Below are 14,640 nucleotides of genomic sequence, written 5' to 3'. Positions count from 1 at the left end.
GTATACAAATTAATTGTTAAGCCTACCAAAATAGAGATTGTAAAGATTTTCTTGATGAATTTGCGAATACAAATTTTGCGGAATTTTAATTAATCTAATAGTGCAGAGGAGTAGAAGAAAAAGCAATCGTTATATTATGTTCATAAGTTTGGATGAAGCAGGTGAAATCTCTGTAGTGATCCATAATAATAATGGTAATGATAATGATCAGTTTTTAAAGTGTCACAGACTTGTTAAAAAAAATTATTAGAACGCAAATTGGTTTTAAATGATGATAACAAATATCACAATTTTTTTTTTTTATTGTTATATTTTTTATTTATTTACAATCTATCTATCTAAAGATAATAAGAAAATTCTATGACGAAGAGAATAACAGAAAATTTTACATGTAGGAGATATTTACAAGAATTGTGCTTACTACCACTCTTTGGGTGGCGTAAAGGGGAGATCAAGGGGGTGGTGCCTTTGCAGCCGTCGGCGATATTGGCTATTGTCAAGCAGGTTAACGGCTAGCGGATTGCAGTGTTGAATTATTAGATTCACGACCAAAGCAATTTAGTATTCTTACCACAGCCACCTCACCAACGATGCTTTTGGTGGATTTATAAAACATTTACAAATTCTGGTTAACATTGCGGCTAATAGTAGCAGCGGTGTAGACAGAACAAGCAACATTGCAACATATTAATTATCTCAACTTTCTATGCATTAGCAGTAATATATATTTTGAAAACTTTCCACGATTTCATGCGAAGTTTGTGTGTTGACCGCGGGTTTGCGGTATATATATTATATAGCAAATTGTCGTACTTCTCGTCTTCTCTTTTAAAACAAACTCGTTCTCTTATTTTTATACCCGCTACCCATCGGGTAGAAGGGTATTATAACTTTGTGCCGACAGGAAATGTATGTAACTGGTAGAAGAAGGCATCTCCGTCCCTATAAAGTATATATATTCTTGATCAGCGTCAACAGCCGAGACGATCTAGCCATGTCCGTCTGTCCGTCTTTGTGTCTGTCCGTATGAACACCTAGATCTCAGAGACTATAAGAGATAGAGCTATAATCTTTTTTCAACAGCATTTGTTATGTTTGCACGCAGATCATGTTTGTTTCAAATTTTTGCCACACCCACCTCCGCCCCGGCAAATCAATAAATTCGAATAACAATCGTAATTTTCAAGCTACAGCTTTGAATTTCAGTGTGTACAATAATAACAACAATTGGTTGCGATCAGATAAAAATTGTCGGAGTTATTAAAGAAATACTTTTGTATGGGCAAAAACGCCTAGTAAATACTAGGGGTCTTAGTTGCTTTAGATGTCAATCTGGTTTATTGTGCCGTCTATGATATATTTTGAATGCGGTACTATATCGATATACCAAATATACCATTTGGTATATTTTTAGTATTTTTGCAGTATATTCGGTATATTTTGAGAAAAATATCGCAAAATATATTTTTTTATTCAAAATGGGTAGCGGGTATCTCACAGTCGAGTACACTCGACTGTAGCTTTCTTACTTGCTTAGTATTCTCTCTACATGCTGCCTGTTTAGTTATTTAGCCAGTATGTGAAACCTACCTTTGAGTGTACAACTTTGACATCATTATGTACTTTTAAGTTATTTTTAATAAGTGCATTTATCATATCACCAGGATTAATTACAAATCTTACGAACTATTTTTGCTTGGGGAAAAACTTTCCCAAATCAATTATCAACAAAATATTAATTACTACAAAAGGTCAAACAATAAATCGGCTGTAATATTTATGACAGCTTAAATATATTAAAATAAAACTTATAGAATTTTGAGTAATTCGTTTAATTAAATGTCTAATTAGCAGACATTTAACGAGTTTATTAGTGTATTTCAGCAAAAAAAAACAGGTTTGGAAGTCAACCATTCAAGTGAAGTCTTTTTAAATTTAAGAAATATTTTAGAGGTAGTTATGAGAAGCAGTCCCTCCTGCCATTTGATAGGAAGTAAGCTGGAAACAATTTTAAATTATTCCAATGCCATTCTCAACCATTCCCGACTTACTTCAAAATGCGATGAAAGGTATCGACAAAATATGGAAGTTTTATTTCCCTTTCCCCAGCGAGCATTCCCCGAACTATGCGATTAGCTGCCTCTTTCCCTTTAATCAAGGGATACACTCGATTCGCCTTAATTGCATGTACCATTTGAGAAATTCCATCGTTAGTGTCCAGAAACGGTGGCATTACTGTGGTGACGTGGATGTTATGCTGTTTTTCTAGAGCTAATTCCATTCGCAACGCCTTCATATGGCCGGTGGAACCAAATTTCGATGTAGTGTAAGGGCAAGGGTAATACTATATACCTTCACATACCTCCCACTTACCTGATGGTAACAATGTTTCCCTTTCGCAATTTCTTCATTGTGGGCAAAAAAGCAAATTTCGTCTGTATAACATATGATATATATATATATTTAATTATTAGGCCAATACATAATTGTACAAACATTCAACTCACCCAAAAGTGTGATGTCAAATTGATGTCGATCATCCTTTGCACATCTTCTGGAGCGGGATCCAAAGGTTTACAAGGCAGCAAAATACCTGCATTTTTGATGAGAATAGTAACCAAACCAAGATGATGCTCAATATTTTTCTGAAGATCAGTTATTTCAACAATACTCGTAACATTTACCTTGAACGCAAATCAAATTAATTAATTTAATTTCTTATCAAATTGGAGTCTTCTAATTACCTTATAAGCTTTAGCTTTTACTTTGGATATTTCGTGAATTTGTTTAACAGTCTCTTCAGCGCCTTCTATGTTAACATCCACCACGGCTATATGACAACCGCGTTTGGCAAGTTCAAGTGCTATAGCCCGACCTAATTCACAATTCAAAATATAAGATGAAAAATGAAAAGTGTTTATTATGAAAAATATTTCTCATGATTTTAGTCGTAAAAAGTTCATACCTTACCGTTCATACTTTTAATTTCATTAACAACAGCGTTTGGCAAGTTCAAGTGATATAGCCCGACCTAATTTACAATTCAAAATATAAAATGAAAAATGAAAAGTGTTTATTATGAAAAATATTTCTCATGATTTTAGTCGTAAAAAGTTCATACCTTACCGTTCATACTTTTAATTTCATTAACAACATTTGCTGATTAATAATATGAAACCTATGTATATGTTATAGTCTATCATTTTCAACACTTACCACATCCACCTCATTTGCGATGCTCTTGGTTGGTTTGCAAATGGAGCATTCCCAGATTTTTAATAAAAATTTGAATAATAGTAACCGCGGACTAAATAAAACAAGCATAATTATCAGCAATGCAGTCAATAATATAATAAACTGATCTTCTCTCTCCATATTCAAAGTAGCACACCTAAAAGTTTTTTAATTCTTTCTGTATCCGAAAGTATGTGTTAATCGCGCGACACTTAAGACTCGAATGCCGATACATTATAGCACTTATCTCTACTGCGCTTAGCACAAATTTTCATAAAATGATTCATATTAACTCAGATCAAGTCTAAAGGTAATAGTAGAGCATACACGATAGATGTTGATAGGTACTTTGTTTATAATACGAATGTATTTAAATATTTAATTATTTTAGAAGTCAATGGCGTTTATGATGCAAGTCATTTTTATAATTAGTGTACCATCGAATATGCTCGACTCTTAGATACCAGGGATTAAAAATAATTGATCAACATTATTATGCGATTTGCACTGAAATCCAATCCAGTCCAAGTTAAATGGTCAAATCACTGTTTGGGGATCTTAGCATTCAAGCTGATTTCTTTATACGACAGAAACATATTAGAGGCAAATAAAAGAACCAGTCTCTCCTGCCAGCTGAGAGGAAGTAAGCTGCAAATAATTTAAATTAATTCTAATATCATCATCATACATTCACAACTTACTTCAAAATACGATGCAAAAGATCCACTATGAATGGAATCTTTATTTCCCTCTCCCCAGCGAGCATTCCCTTAACTATCCGACGAGCTACCGTTTCTCCTCTAATCAAGGGATACAGTCGATTTACCTTGCTAATGTAAGCAAGTTCAGACACCTCATCGTTGGTGTCCAGAAACATTGGCATTACCGTGGTGACATGGATGTCATGCTGTTTCTCTACAGCTAATTCCAATTGCAATGCTTTCATATGGCCGGTAGCACCAAATTTGGTTGCAGTGTAAGTGGTATGATAGGCAAAGGGTAATAGACCTGGATTTATTACAATTTAACACAGAAATAATTACAAATAAAGCTCTGGAAATTAAACATATACCGATTAAGCAACACTTACTCGACGCTGAACTGATTGTAACAATGTTCCCCTTTCGCAACCTCTTCATTGTGGGCAGAAACACAGTCTTCGTCTACATGTATTAAAAAGTATCTAATTACTTGACAAAAAATACAAAACTTGTATCAATCATTTGACTTACCCAAAAGTGCGATGTCAAATTGACATCAATCATTCGTTGCACTTCCTCTGGTGCAGGATCTAAAGGATTGCGCAACAAAATTACGCCTGCATTGTTAATAAGAATTGTAACCGAACCAAGATCTCGTGTAACTTTAGCATTAAGATCAGTTATTTCAGTAAAATTGGTTACATTCACCTTGAATATAAATCAATTTAATCCCACTTAATTTTCTTATCCAATTAAATGTCTCTAATTACCTTATAAGCTTTTGCTTTTACTCTGGAAATCTGGTGAATTTTTTATACGGTTTCCTCGGCGCCATTTATATCAATATCTACCAATATCCGAGTTCGGCCAGTTCCAATGCTATAGCCCGACCTAGTCCATGAGCAGCCCCGGTCACCTGTAATATATTATATAAATAATAGATTAATGTGAATTCATAAAAATTAATGATGATGAATCTCAAACTATAAAGAAACTATTCTTGTATGGGAGCCCTCGTAAGCTTCGTCCATGCATTTAGAGAATCTAGAACTAGTAAGGAGCATACTTATTATCACTATATCAATGATTTATATGGATTATTTAATCGCTGTAGGCACTTAGATCTGTATTTCAATGGTACACAGTTTCAAGCGATACCTCTCATAATAGCTACATTTTAAGTAATCAATTCATTTGAATACTAATATTATATTTTTTTAAAACAATTGAGTACTTACCACAGCCTCCTCACCGACAATACTCTTGGTGGATTTACATTTGAAACATTGACAGATTTTGAATAACATTACGGCCAATAGTAACACCGGAGTAGATAGAACTAACACAATTACCATCAATATAGCAAATAGTTTAATCAACTGATTTTGAATCTCCATCTTCAAAAAAAAAAGCCGCAAAACTTTGTTTATGATTTATTTGAGTTTCTTTCTGTTTTCTAAAATATGTGTTGATCGCGCGACAGTTAAACTTCGAATGAATTGAAGCGCGCAAGACTGCGATGCGAATTACTTCGATTTTTGGCTTAAATCAAGCTGTGTTCAAACACGTTTTAGCACAATTATAAACTGGATTTTAATTATTGACAGCATTTTGGCTAACACAAGATAGTATAACAGTAGGTCACATTAAATTCATTTGTTAGTAATATAATAAAGTATAGTATAGTAATAATATAATATAGTAATAATATTTAATCATTTAATTACCTTAGAAGTAATGTCCGTGAAGTGTCAAGCTCATCCATAAGAATAAATTATAAAATTAGCTTCAAGTATACTCGAGTATTAGATACCTGCTACATTTAATTGATGTATACAAATTAATTGTTAAGCGTACCAAAATCGAGATTGTAAAGATATTCTTAATGAATTTTCGAATAAAAATTTTGCGAAATTTTAATGAACATACAGTAGGCTATACGCTAATAGTGCAGAAGAGTGGAAATTGTAAAATTAATTGACAGCGGACAACGTAAATAGAATTATGACCAATCTTTATCTTTTAAGCATCACTAACTACTTTGACTTCTCTGATCTGAACTTAATCAATAACGCAAATTGTCGATTACTCTCAGACATACATTTATAATCACTTTCTTAAAACATGTTTTGCCAGGCATACGCAATATATAGCGTATTATTTGAATATACGTATTATTTGTCTACAGTATCAGACAGAGTATAAGGTGGTCTATAGATATTTTGTCATAAATTACATCATTAGCATTAAAATATAGTATTTCTCTCATTCTTAAGTGCATGGCTATATGTTCTTTATATCTAGGTTTTCTAGTTTCCATTGAGCACTTGAATTTCCAAGTACCTAATTCAAATGTAATCGTAGCAGCTGGATATTCCTTTTGTGTTCTATTCACTTTTGAATGGATAACAGATCTTTTTGTCTTAGTTTTTGTGCAAGTAATTATAAAATGACAAATCCTTAAATTGATTCTAAAGTGTTTTGCCTCAGTTTTACACACTTTTGCTACTCATTTACATTTCGTATTCATTGCTGCCGTGAAGAATTTCCTGTGAGTCGAGCACGTGATGCAATTAATAATTCTTTGCAAAAACTGTCGCCTTTTGGTTCAATTTGGTAGCCCAAAAATCGGGTCACATTTCTTTTGGTGCAACTGGTGCTGGGCGCAGCTTATATTTTTTTGTGCCGCTATTGGAGGCTTATGATTTATGGGCAGACATACATATCTGTGCCGAGAGTAATGCAACCAAAGCTGCAGCCAAAATAAGCACATGGCAACGAAAAGGCAACGGTAAACATATGGCTTCATAGAGCCAACACTTTTTTTGTTGTCAGCAACCGCTGTTTGACACGCTTAATGTCGCATGCCACCAACGAACCAGGCAACCTTGGAGTTCGCCAACTTTCTGCACAATGTGGCCACAACAGAATCAACAATGTATCCGGGATTCGGACACACTACAATAGAGATGAGCGCGTGATAAGCATGAAGTGAACTGCGGTGTTCATATGATATATATATACATATATGGGATTATAAATATCAGAGGAGTGTAAGGTACCCTTGATTACTATTGCAACAGTCGGTTCATTTCTGCATTCCTCTGCCTATCACAGTTTATCGATAGTTGACTAGCTTTAATATAAAATTGTCGCGACATGAAGAAAGACAGCAGTCACATAAAGTCGTTACTTAGAGTTGTTACAGCAAAGTCGTTACTTAGAGTCGTAAAAGTAAAGTCACCATTAAATTTTATAATTAAATCCATACCGTTCGCCAAAAAGATTTAATTTTATGAATATTTAAATATCAATTACTTATTATGAATTCAAAACCTCACTCAAAAGTAAATGTGAACTTGCCATTCCAGCTTATAAACCAATTATATATTTATATACCAAATTAAGCAAAAAAAAAAGTGTGTTCACGCTTGCATACCTTTTTTTAAACTTCATATACATTTTTAATCAATATTGTTAGAAATCTCGCGGAAAAGAACAAAAATAGCAACAATATAAACGTTTTGCATTAAGAAGTAAACAATTTCTAAAAATAAATTGAGCTCAAAATCTAAATGCAGAAATTTGCTCTAATATCAACTTTGTATTAAACGCGTGACTTCTTTAAAATCTATACGAGAAAAAATCTGTGTACTTGAAAGATTAATACAGTTATTCAAATAACCATTATATCAAAAAAAAAAGTTTTGCACAAATATCAATTTTAGTGATGTAAAATGAAAAAGTTTTGACCTTAAATAATACATATGGAAGGAAGTATAATAATTTATAGGCAAAAAAAAAGATGCAAATTCCTTAAACCTTATAAACACTGAAAATTTTTTTTTTTTTGCATTCTGTATAGTTGCATATACAGTAGATTCCGGTTATAGAGACTTTCAAGGGACCGACGATTTAACGTCGTTATACCCGGAAGACGCACTAACCGAAAGGAGCAAAACAAATTTTTGTTTAGGGTTTTAAGATAAAACAAATTAATTTTTAAACCGTATACCTGCATGTTCCTTAGCATAAACTAAGGCGTCAGCTAAAACTAACAGAGAGTAGTGAGAATGTAAGAACATGCGTGTCGCTCTTACGCACACAAGCAAAAAATGCCAATCACTGATAAATGCCTACATTTCTAACAGCGTTTTTTGATGCTTAAATTTTTTGGCATTATTTCGCTGATTTTTTTTTTTTTTTTGTCGCAATATCCGGTTGAATTCTGAAAAATTTCGTTGGTATAAGCGGTTAGTCGCTAAAAGCGGAGACGTTCTAAGCGGAGGCCCTTTCATATATGTAAGTTTGTATGGGGACCAACCAAGCCATCGAGTTTTCGTCGTAATAACCGGTCGGACACGCGGAGTCGTTATAACCGGATTCTACTGTATATGATATGCACATATTTGTCGTGTCACATCACGCGCCGCACACTCTGCTCTAATAATATTCAACCGATTCCTGAACAAGTGCTGCAAAGTGCTTAAGGTGAAAGATTAGAGCTGGTTAAACCTGTGCGCCAAAGTTTCTCAGTTTTTCCCAGTTTCCCACGCAACACGCAACAAAGCGACGCCGCAGCAGATGTCGCAGCTGAGACAAGGAATGTGCATAAAGTGAAGAGTGTTGAGTTTTAGAGTTTTAGAGTTAAGAGTTTGGAGTCTTTGGAGTGTTGAGCAACCGCGCTTAGAAACGTTAATGTTAATTACTTTTTTCATATTTTACATAAGCAAGCACTCAGCAACCAAATTATGTAACAGACCAAAGAACCAAAAAAAAATCGAAAAAAAAAGGAAACAAAAGTGATGGGTAAAAGGCGAGGCAATTTCTCAGCAAGGCTGTCAACACCAATTTTTAAAGTGCCTGCAGCAGGTCAGGCTGGGGAAACTGCTCTCATACCGCATTCAAAGTCACAAAGGATCTAATAACGCAGCGCGAAATGAATGTCCTGTTTGACGCAAGACAGCAGATTACGAGTTTATCCATGTGGTTTTTTCTTAGTTGGAGTTGGAGTGGGAGTTCGGGAAGAAAAGCTACAGAAGTCGTAAAAGAAAGTCGAAAGGAAATAAATTAGCTGGGTGTAAGACTAAATAGTGTATGGGGGCAAAAAGACAAGAAAACGAACAACAACAATAACTACTTAGCAACCTGATACCGTGGTGAGGACAAACAGGCAGTCAGCACAAAACGGCAGCCGCAAAAGGATATGCTACTGCAGCGCACTTGCAGCACAGCAGCAGGCAACAAGGAGTCCCCAGGGAAATGCAAATGTGTTTGTTTAGGTACAAGGATAACATTTTCTCACGCAGCATCGGGAGCAGCAGCAGCAACTCTGCCACTTGAGCTGACAGTTGCATGTCATAATTTAACAGTTTGGAATGTGTGGCTTGTTGCAAGGATAAACGCAACACTCGCATACACACACACACACACACAGCTGGGGCAGCTCCTGTTCAAACACTGTTTGTTTAACTGAGGTCTTCAGACATTCGTTTTTTATAGACACCAGCGATCCGACTTTGCTTATGACTTCGACTGAAATGCGTTTAACATTTTTATTGACATATTTATGCATGGTTCAAGCAACCAAATGAGAATTTCGGGCATCACATGGATCGGTAGCAAACGAACCGAAACCGAAACGATACAGCTACAATTTTAATGACACTCATGTGTTCATCCTTAGTTCGTTTTTCGATCCCAATATTTGGGCGTGTATGCTCTAGAAAACGTTCATTAATCCTTTCGAAAACTCAAATGCTCACAGAGTCAAGTGTTTGACAATCAGTTTCCGTTCTGAAGAAGACAGGGATTGTGGATAGTAAGAACTATTGAAACAATACCTGCTACCTAATCAAAAGAAACCACTTACTGCTGCATTTACTACAACAATGCTGTCAATATTTAAAAGATATGGTGATCTTAATTGTATTTTTATCATACACTATATAGAAATGTAATTTCACTTTTAATGCACTTGTTGCTTTGAACAAACTAAAGTGAGAGAATACATTAGTTTAAAGAGTATAGACAAGAAATACAAGTTCTATTTCTATTTGGGAATAATTAACAGTATTTTTTGGATTTGTTTTCATAAATTATGGAAAAGGAAATAAAAATGAAATTTTAAGTTTTAGCGAAGAACATGAATTTTCTTTATATATTGTTTTACCTATCAGTTTTTGTGTGTATGTTTTTTAGAGTTGCACAATAAAAACAGCACTCATTTAAGCCCAATTAAATGCCTAATTTTTAAAAGAAATTCTTTTATTACCTATATCCAGTATCGGTTAAAACGACTTGATATCTCTTGTCTCTTAAAAATCACTGTGCAATTGTAAAGCAAGCACTTAAAGGATGCTGTGTTGAGGCTCGGCTAACGCTATTATTAGCACAACAACAATAACAGTAGGAGCAAACAGTTAACAATTACACACATGTGTGCATATGTAAACACACACACTCACATATACACATACACACACTTGAACAAATGCATATGCTGACAGAAATACAGAGAAATGCAGAAGCTGTCAGTGCACAATTAAAAGCGAAATGATAAATACGAATGAATAAAGAACACTGAAAAGGCAGTCGAGACGTTAACTTGGCTTACTCCCACTTGGTTGGGTCCAGACAATAGCAGCAGCTAGATAAGCGGGGGGAGCGGGGCATTAAATAATTTCACATGGTCCAAATAATAGAAACAAGTTTACAGCAAACAAGTAAGAAATTTCTGCAAGACAGCGGAACAGCTTGATCGACTAGTAGTTACTCTAGTAGCAAATTGATTTTAAAGTTGAAATTTAAAATAAATGTTTCGCTTAAAAAAATACCAATAACAAAAGAATATAAAACTCAATTGCCTGGCGTAAATATTAAAGCGTTGTATTTATCAATAGATCTATTTTTCTCTCCCTTTAACTAAATCAATACCAATCTCCACATTTGAGGACTAAACAAGTCTCTTGTATATGTAAACACAGAATATCTTTTTCACAGTTTTCATACCCTTTTTGTATACACGTTGTTGAGTATACAGGATATACACAAAATGACACGAGTGACAACTGCGTTCCCTGACTGTGCGTCTCAAAACTAGTTAACAGCTTTTATTTACTTGGCAAACAGACTGGAACACTGTGAAAACAAACATTTTATAACCCAGAGGATAGAGACTAACACACGAGCAAACTAATGTTTATAAATGAAAGAAAAGGTCTGTGGGAATAGAAACGAATGAGTAGCTGGAAATTTTCGAAAATAAAACAAGTGCCCTCAATGTGCGACCAATTACAGGATATGGGAGTTCGATCCCGAAGCGAAAGAATAATAATAAAGTGTAATAGACTCTTAAACAATTTCGTTTAATTTGCAAATAAAATATATGCTAGTGGTATAAAGTTTATTGCCGATCAGAATGATAAGTGTGCACTGGCATCTCACATGGCGTATACACAATTTATGGCCTTTTAAGAAGTCCACAGCTTAAATTGACCCAGCATGGAAGCCCACACAAAATGAAAGTTTTTAAACAAATTCATAAACTTTACAAAACAGTTGCGAGTTGCGACAACAGCAACAACAACAGCAGCAACAAACTGGCAGATGGACAACAATGAAGCCCCAGGATTGTCCGAGCCCGAGTGTTTCCTTTAAACAGGATGTTGGTGCAGACAAACCAGATTAGTGCGAAAGCCGTTGAGAGTGTATACAATTACAACAAGGCGTATAAAAGACCAAAGTGTCGAAACATAAGCAACAGGTTTATGCCAAATCCATGCGATGGATATCTCTCTCTCTCTCCCTCTCTTCGCTTCCTCCTCGCTTTGCTCGCTTTGTAGTATTTCTTAAGCGTTGGCAAACTTGTAGTACAATGTCCGTTTATAGGTTTATGCCATGCATGCTTTCATAGAAGTAAGTGTGTGTGCCCTGGACATGTATGTTCTTGTCAATTTCAATGCATTAATAATGACCAAGACAATGCACATGGTTAGGCAAACCCTTTGCACACATTCTTGCAGTATGCAGATGACAAACTCATTGACTCACAGTCTATCCAACACATTGTTGGACGCTGTTCACGACAAGATTGCTGTTTAAGAAGCAATTAATTGCATTTAATTTGATCACCATTCACACACCCAACAATCCGAAATCATAAATCCTATTTTACCTTTCAACTGCCACCAATTCATTTTCATATATGTATATATAGATTTATACTCGTTCATATTTTTTTCTTTTGTTTTCATTTTCAATTTCAATTTCACCTTGCAGTGCCTAATAGACAGAACGGAGTGAAGTGCTCAACCAACCGCAGTATGGGGCCAAAATTGATTTTTACTCCGGTTGCCGCCTTCCTATTTATAGAGTGCATTTTTTAGAGTTCATAAAACTCATACAACACTCACACACACACATACGCTTACACATTCATCGGCCGCAGCATAAAAATGCATAAATATTCTATTTTCAGTTGACAGTTTGACAACTCCATATGAATATTGCAAGTGAAACGAGAATTTTATAATGGATAAACTCATACATGTAGATGGAATAAACGAGCTGCACACATTTGCATAATTGTATACCATTTTAAAAAGACTTTTTATGGTCCCAAATTGTCATAAGAACTTATATGCATTGGTATCTATGCATTTGATTTATATTTTTAATTTTTTTTGTTTTTCCAAAATATTTCTGTGTCATTTGTAAAAATCAATTCATTCAAATTGATAAAATTAAATTTCATTTTGTACACACTTGGGGTGCATTTCTGCTAAATATCCTTTTAACAGTTTTTATGTCATTAAAAATGAAAACAAAAAAGAAAACATGAAATTCATGAAATTTATAAAAACAATATAAACTTTTGTGGGCAGATGACATGCTCAGCAAGGTGCAGAGAAAAGTGTTTAACAAGTGAATGCCGCAAGTGTGTTTGTAATTTTTTGCCAAATTATTTATTTTCAAATTAAAAATTGCGTTCATTCTTAATATACAAAATAAAATGCAAGTACAAAATGCATAATTATAACAGCTGCTTTACCAAAGCACCACACTTTTTTCAATAAAAAAATAAACTAAAAGTTTTAATTGGATGAATTTTTTGAAAAATTAATTCAATTACTAAAATTCTGAATTTCATAAAGAAAAAATATACGAAAAAAAATTATATTATATTAAATATTTTATTATCAATAAAAAATATGATTTTAACCAAATAAAAAGAAGTTGAAAGTATGCATTTAAGTCTATGCTGTAATTGATTGATAGATTCAACGAATTTAAATACACCTTACAATTATCTAATTATATCCAGAAGCAAGTTCGACCACCGATTCCAAGTGTCATGAGGAATACCTATGTTTATGTGCCACAAATAATGACATCTTCGTTTTAGATAGAATTCCAAGTGCAACGCAACTCAAGTAGAGAGAGGAGGAGTGGACCACATGGAGCGTCAAACAGACGATGCGACACGACGCGAGAACGCGAGCTGCAAAGTGCGTGGAATGGGAGTTGCCGCAGTTGCAAGAGCTGCAGCATAAGCTGATGCTGGAATTGGAGTTGGGGGCAAGATGAAGAAGGCAAACAAATGGAAAGCAATAAACAAAATTCCAAAAGAGTGCAAATCAAATGCAATGTTTGGATACACATAGATGCCATAAGAAATCGATGTTCTGAGTCGTCAACTTTGCGGGGGCAAGAAGAAGGCGGCGAGAAGCGCACATAAAACACTCGACGAGCCCCCGATCTCGATCCCAATACCCGAGACCCGCTCTAGCTCTGTGTGTGTAATTGTAACCCTAGCACATATGTAATTAGTGCTCTTTATTTATGGAACGTTGCAGTTGCAGTTGCAGTTGCGCATGCGCAGCCCGCGCAACGAGAATGAGTGGCAGGGGCAAGTCTTCTTTTTATTGTTATTGCTTTTATGGACGCGCTTGTATGAGCATTTTCAGGTGCTGGGGGTCTTTGGATGCAGCAGAAAATGTCATAATTGTAATTAGAATTTATTTCTGAGGCGCGACAAGCAACGGGGCAACCGCTTAGTCTTTGGGGAATATCTGACGGCAGGTTGCGTTTGTTGCTCCGCATTTGTTTATGTTTCGACAGGCTAGAAGTACCCATTGGCATGCCAAGAAAGAGTATATTAGTTGAAGCTTAGAGTACAGCTGAAATGCTATAAGAGAAGAGTTGTGATAACAATGTAATCGCTATACTTTATACTAATATTAAGTATACGCATCTTGACATAATCATAGATATGTAAAATATCTAAAATATCTTTTTAACTTAATTCTGCTACTCAATTTAATATATATTTTTATTTAACTATATATTTAATTATGTATAATAACTTGTAACTTCTTGAAGCTCAAGAGTTACAACTCTTAAATGCAATATTAATTTTTATCTTATTAATAAGATTATCCCAATTCGTTCAATCACTTTTTAAACTACTTTATATATTTATTTAACAATATATTTTGATATTTGTATAATAACTTGTAACCTCTTTAAGCCTAAAATGCTACAAATCTTAAGTACAATCTTTTTAATCAGTCCATGTCAATTCAAGTGGTATCTGGCAAGTCAATCATCCACTCTGTTACCCCATTGTTTGTGTTTATGCAGATGTCGCTGGCTTTGTTATTATGCTTTGCTTGTGTAGACGTATTGCATTTGAAAATTTCAA

At 34.5% G+C, this 14,640-nt stretch overlaps 1 protein-coding gene and 1 pseudogene across 1 annotated transcript; both read right to left on the bottom strand.

Annotated features, from left to right (window-relative positions):
• Window positions 1-2,047: 2,047 nt before the first annotated feature.
• On the bottom strand, window positions 2,048-2,977 carry LOC132785125 (17-beta-hydroxysteroid dehydrogenase 13-like; annotated as a pseudogene).
• A 784-nt stretch (window positions 2,978-3,761) lies between these two features.
• Window positions 3,762-4,639, bottom strand: LOC132785684 (estradiol 17-beta-dehydrogenase 11-like). The gene is made up of 4 exons (XM_060791885.1): window positions 4,467-4,639; window positions 4,325-4,397; window positions 3,936-4,242; window positions 3,762-3,882 (listed from the first exon to the last, which is right to left on the bottom strand). Exons 1-4 carry the CDS (start codon window positions 4,497-4,499, stop codon window positions 3,777-3,779), a joined length of 519 nt encoding a protein of 172 aa, XP_060647868.1. The 5' UTR covers window positions 4,500-4,639; the 3' UTR covers window positions 3,762-3,776.
• Between the last annotated feature and the right edge of the window lie 10,001 nt (window positions 4,640-14,640).

The sequence above is a fragment of the Drosophila nasuta genome, chromosome 2R (assembly GCF_023558535.2).
Source record: "Drosophila nasuta strain 15112-1781.00 chromosome 2R, ASM2355853v1, whole genome shotgun sequence".
Taxonomy (NCBI): Eukaryota; Metazoa; Arthropoda; class Insecta; order Diptera; family Drosophilidae; genus Drosophila; species Drosophila nasuta.
The sequence above is the reverse complement of the archived record's forward strand: the minus strand, read 5'-3'. Positions and strand labels throughout refer to the sequence as shown.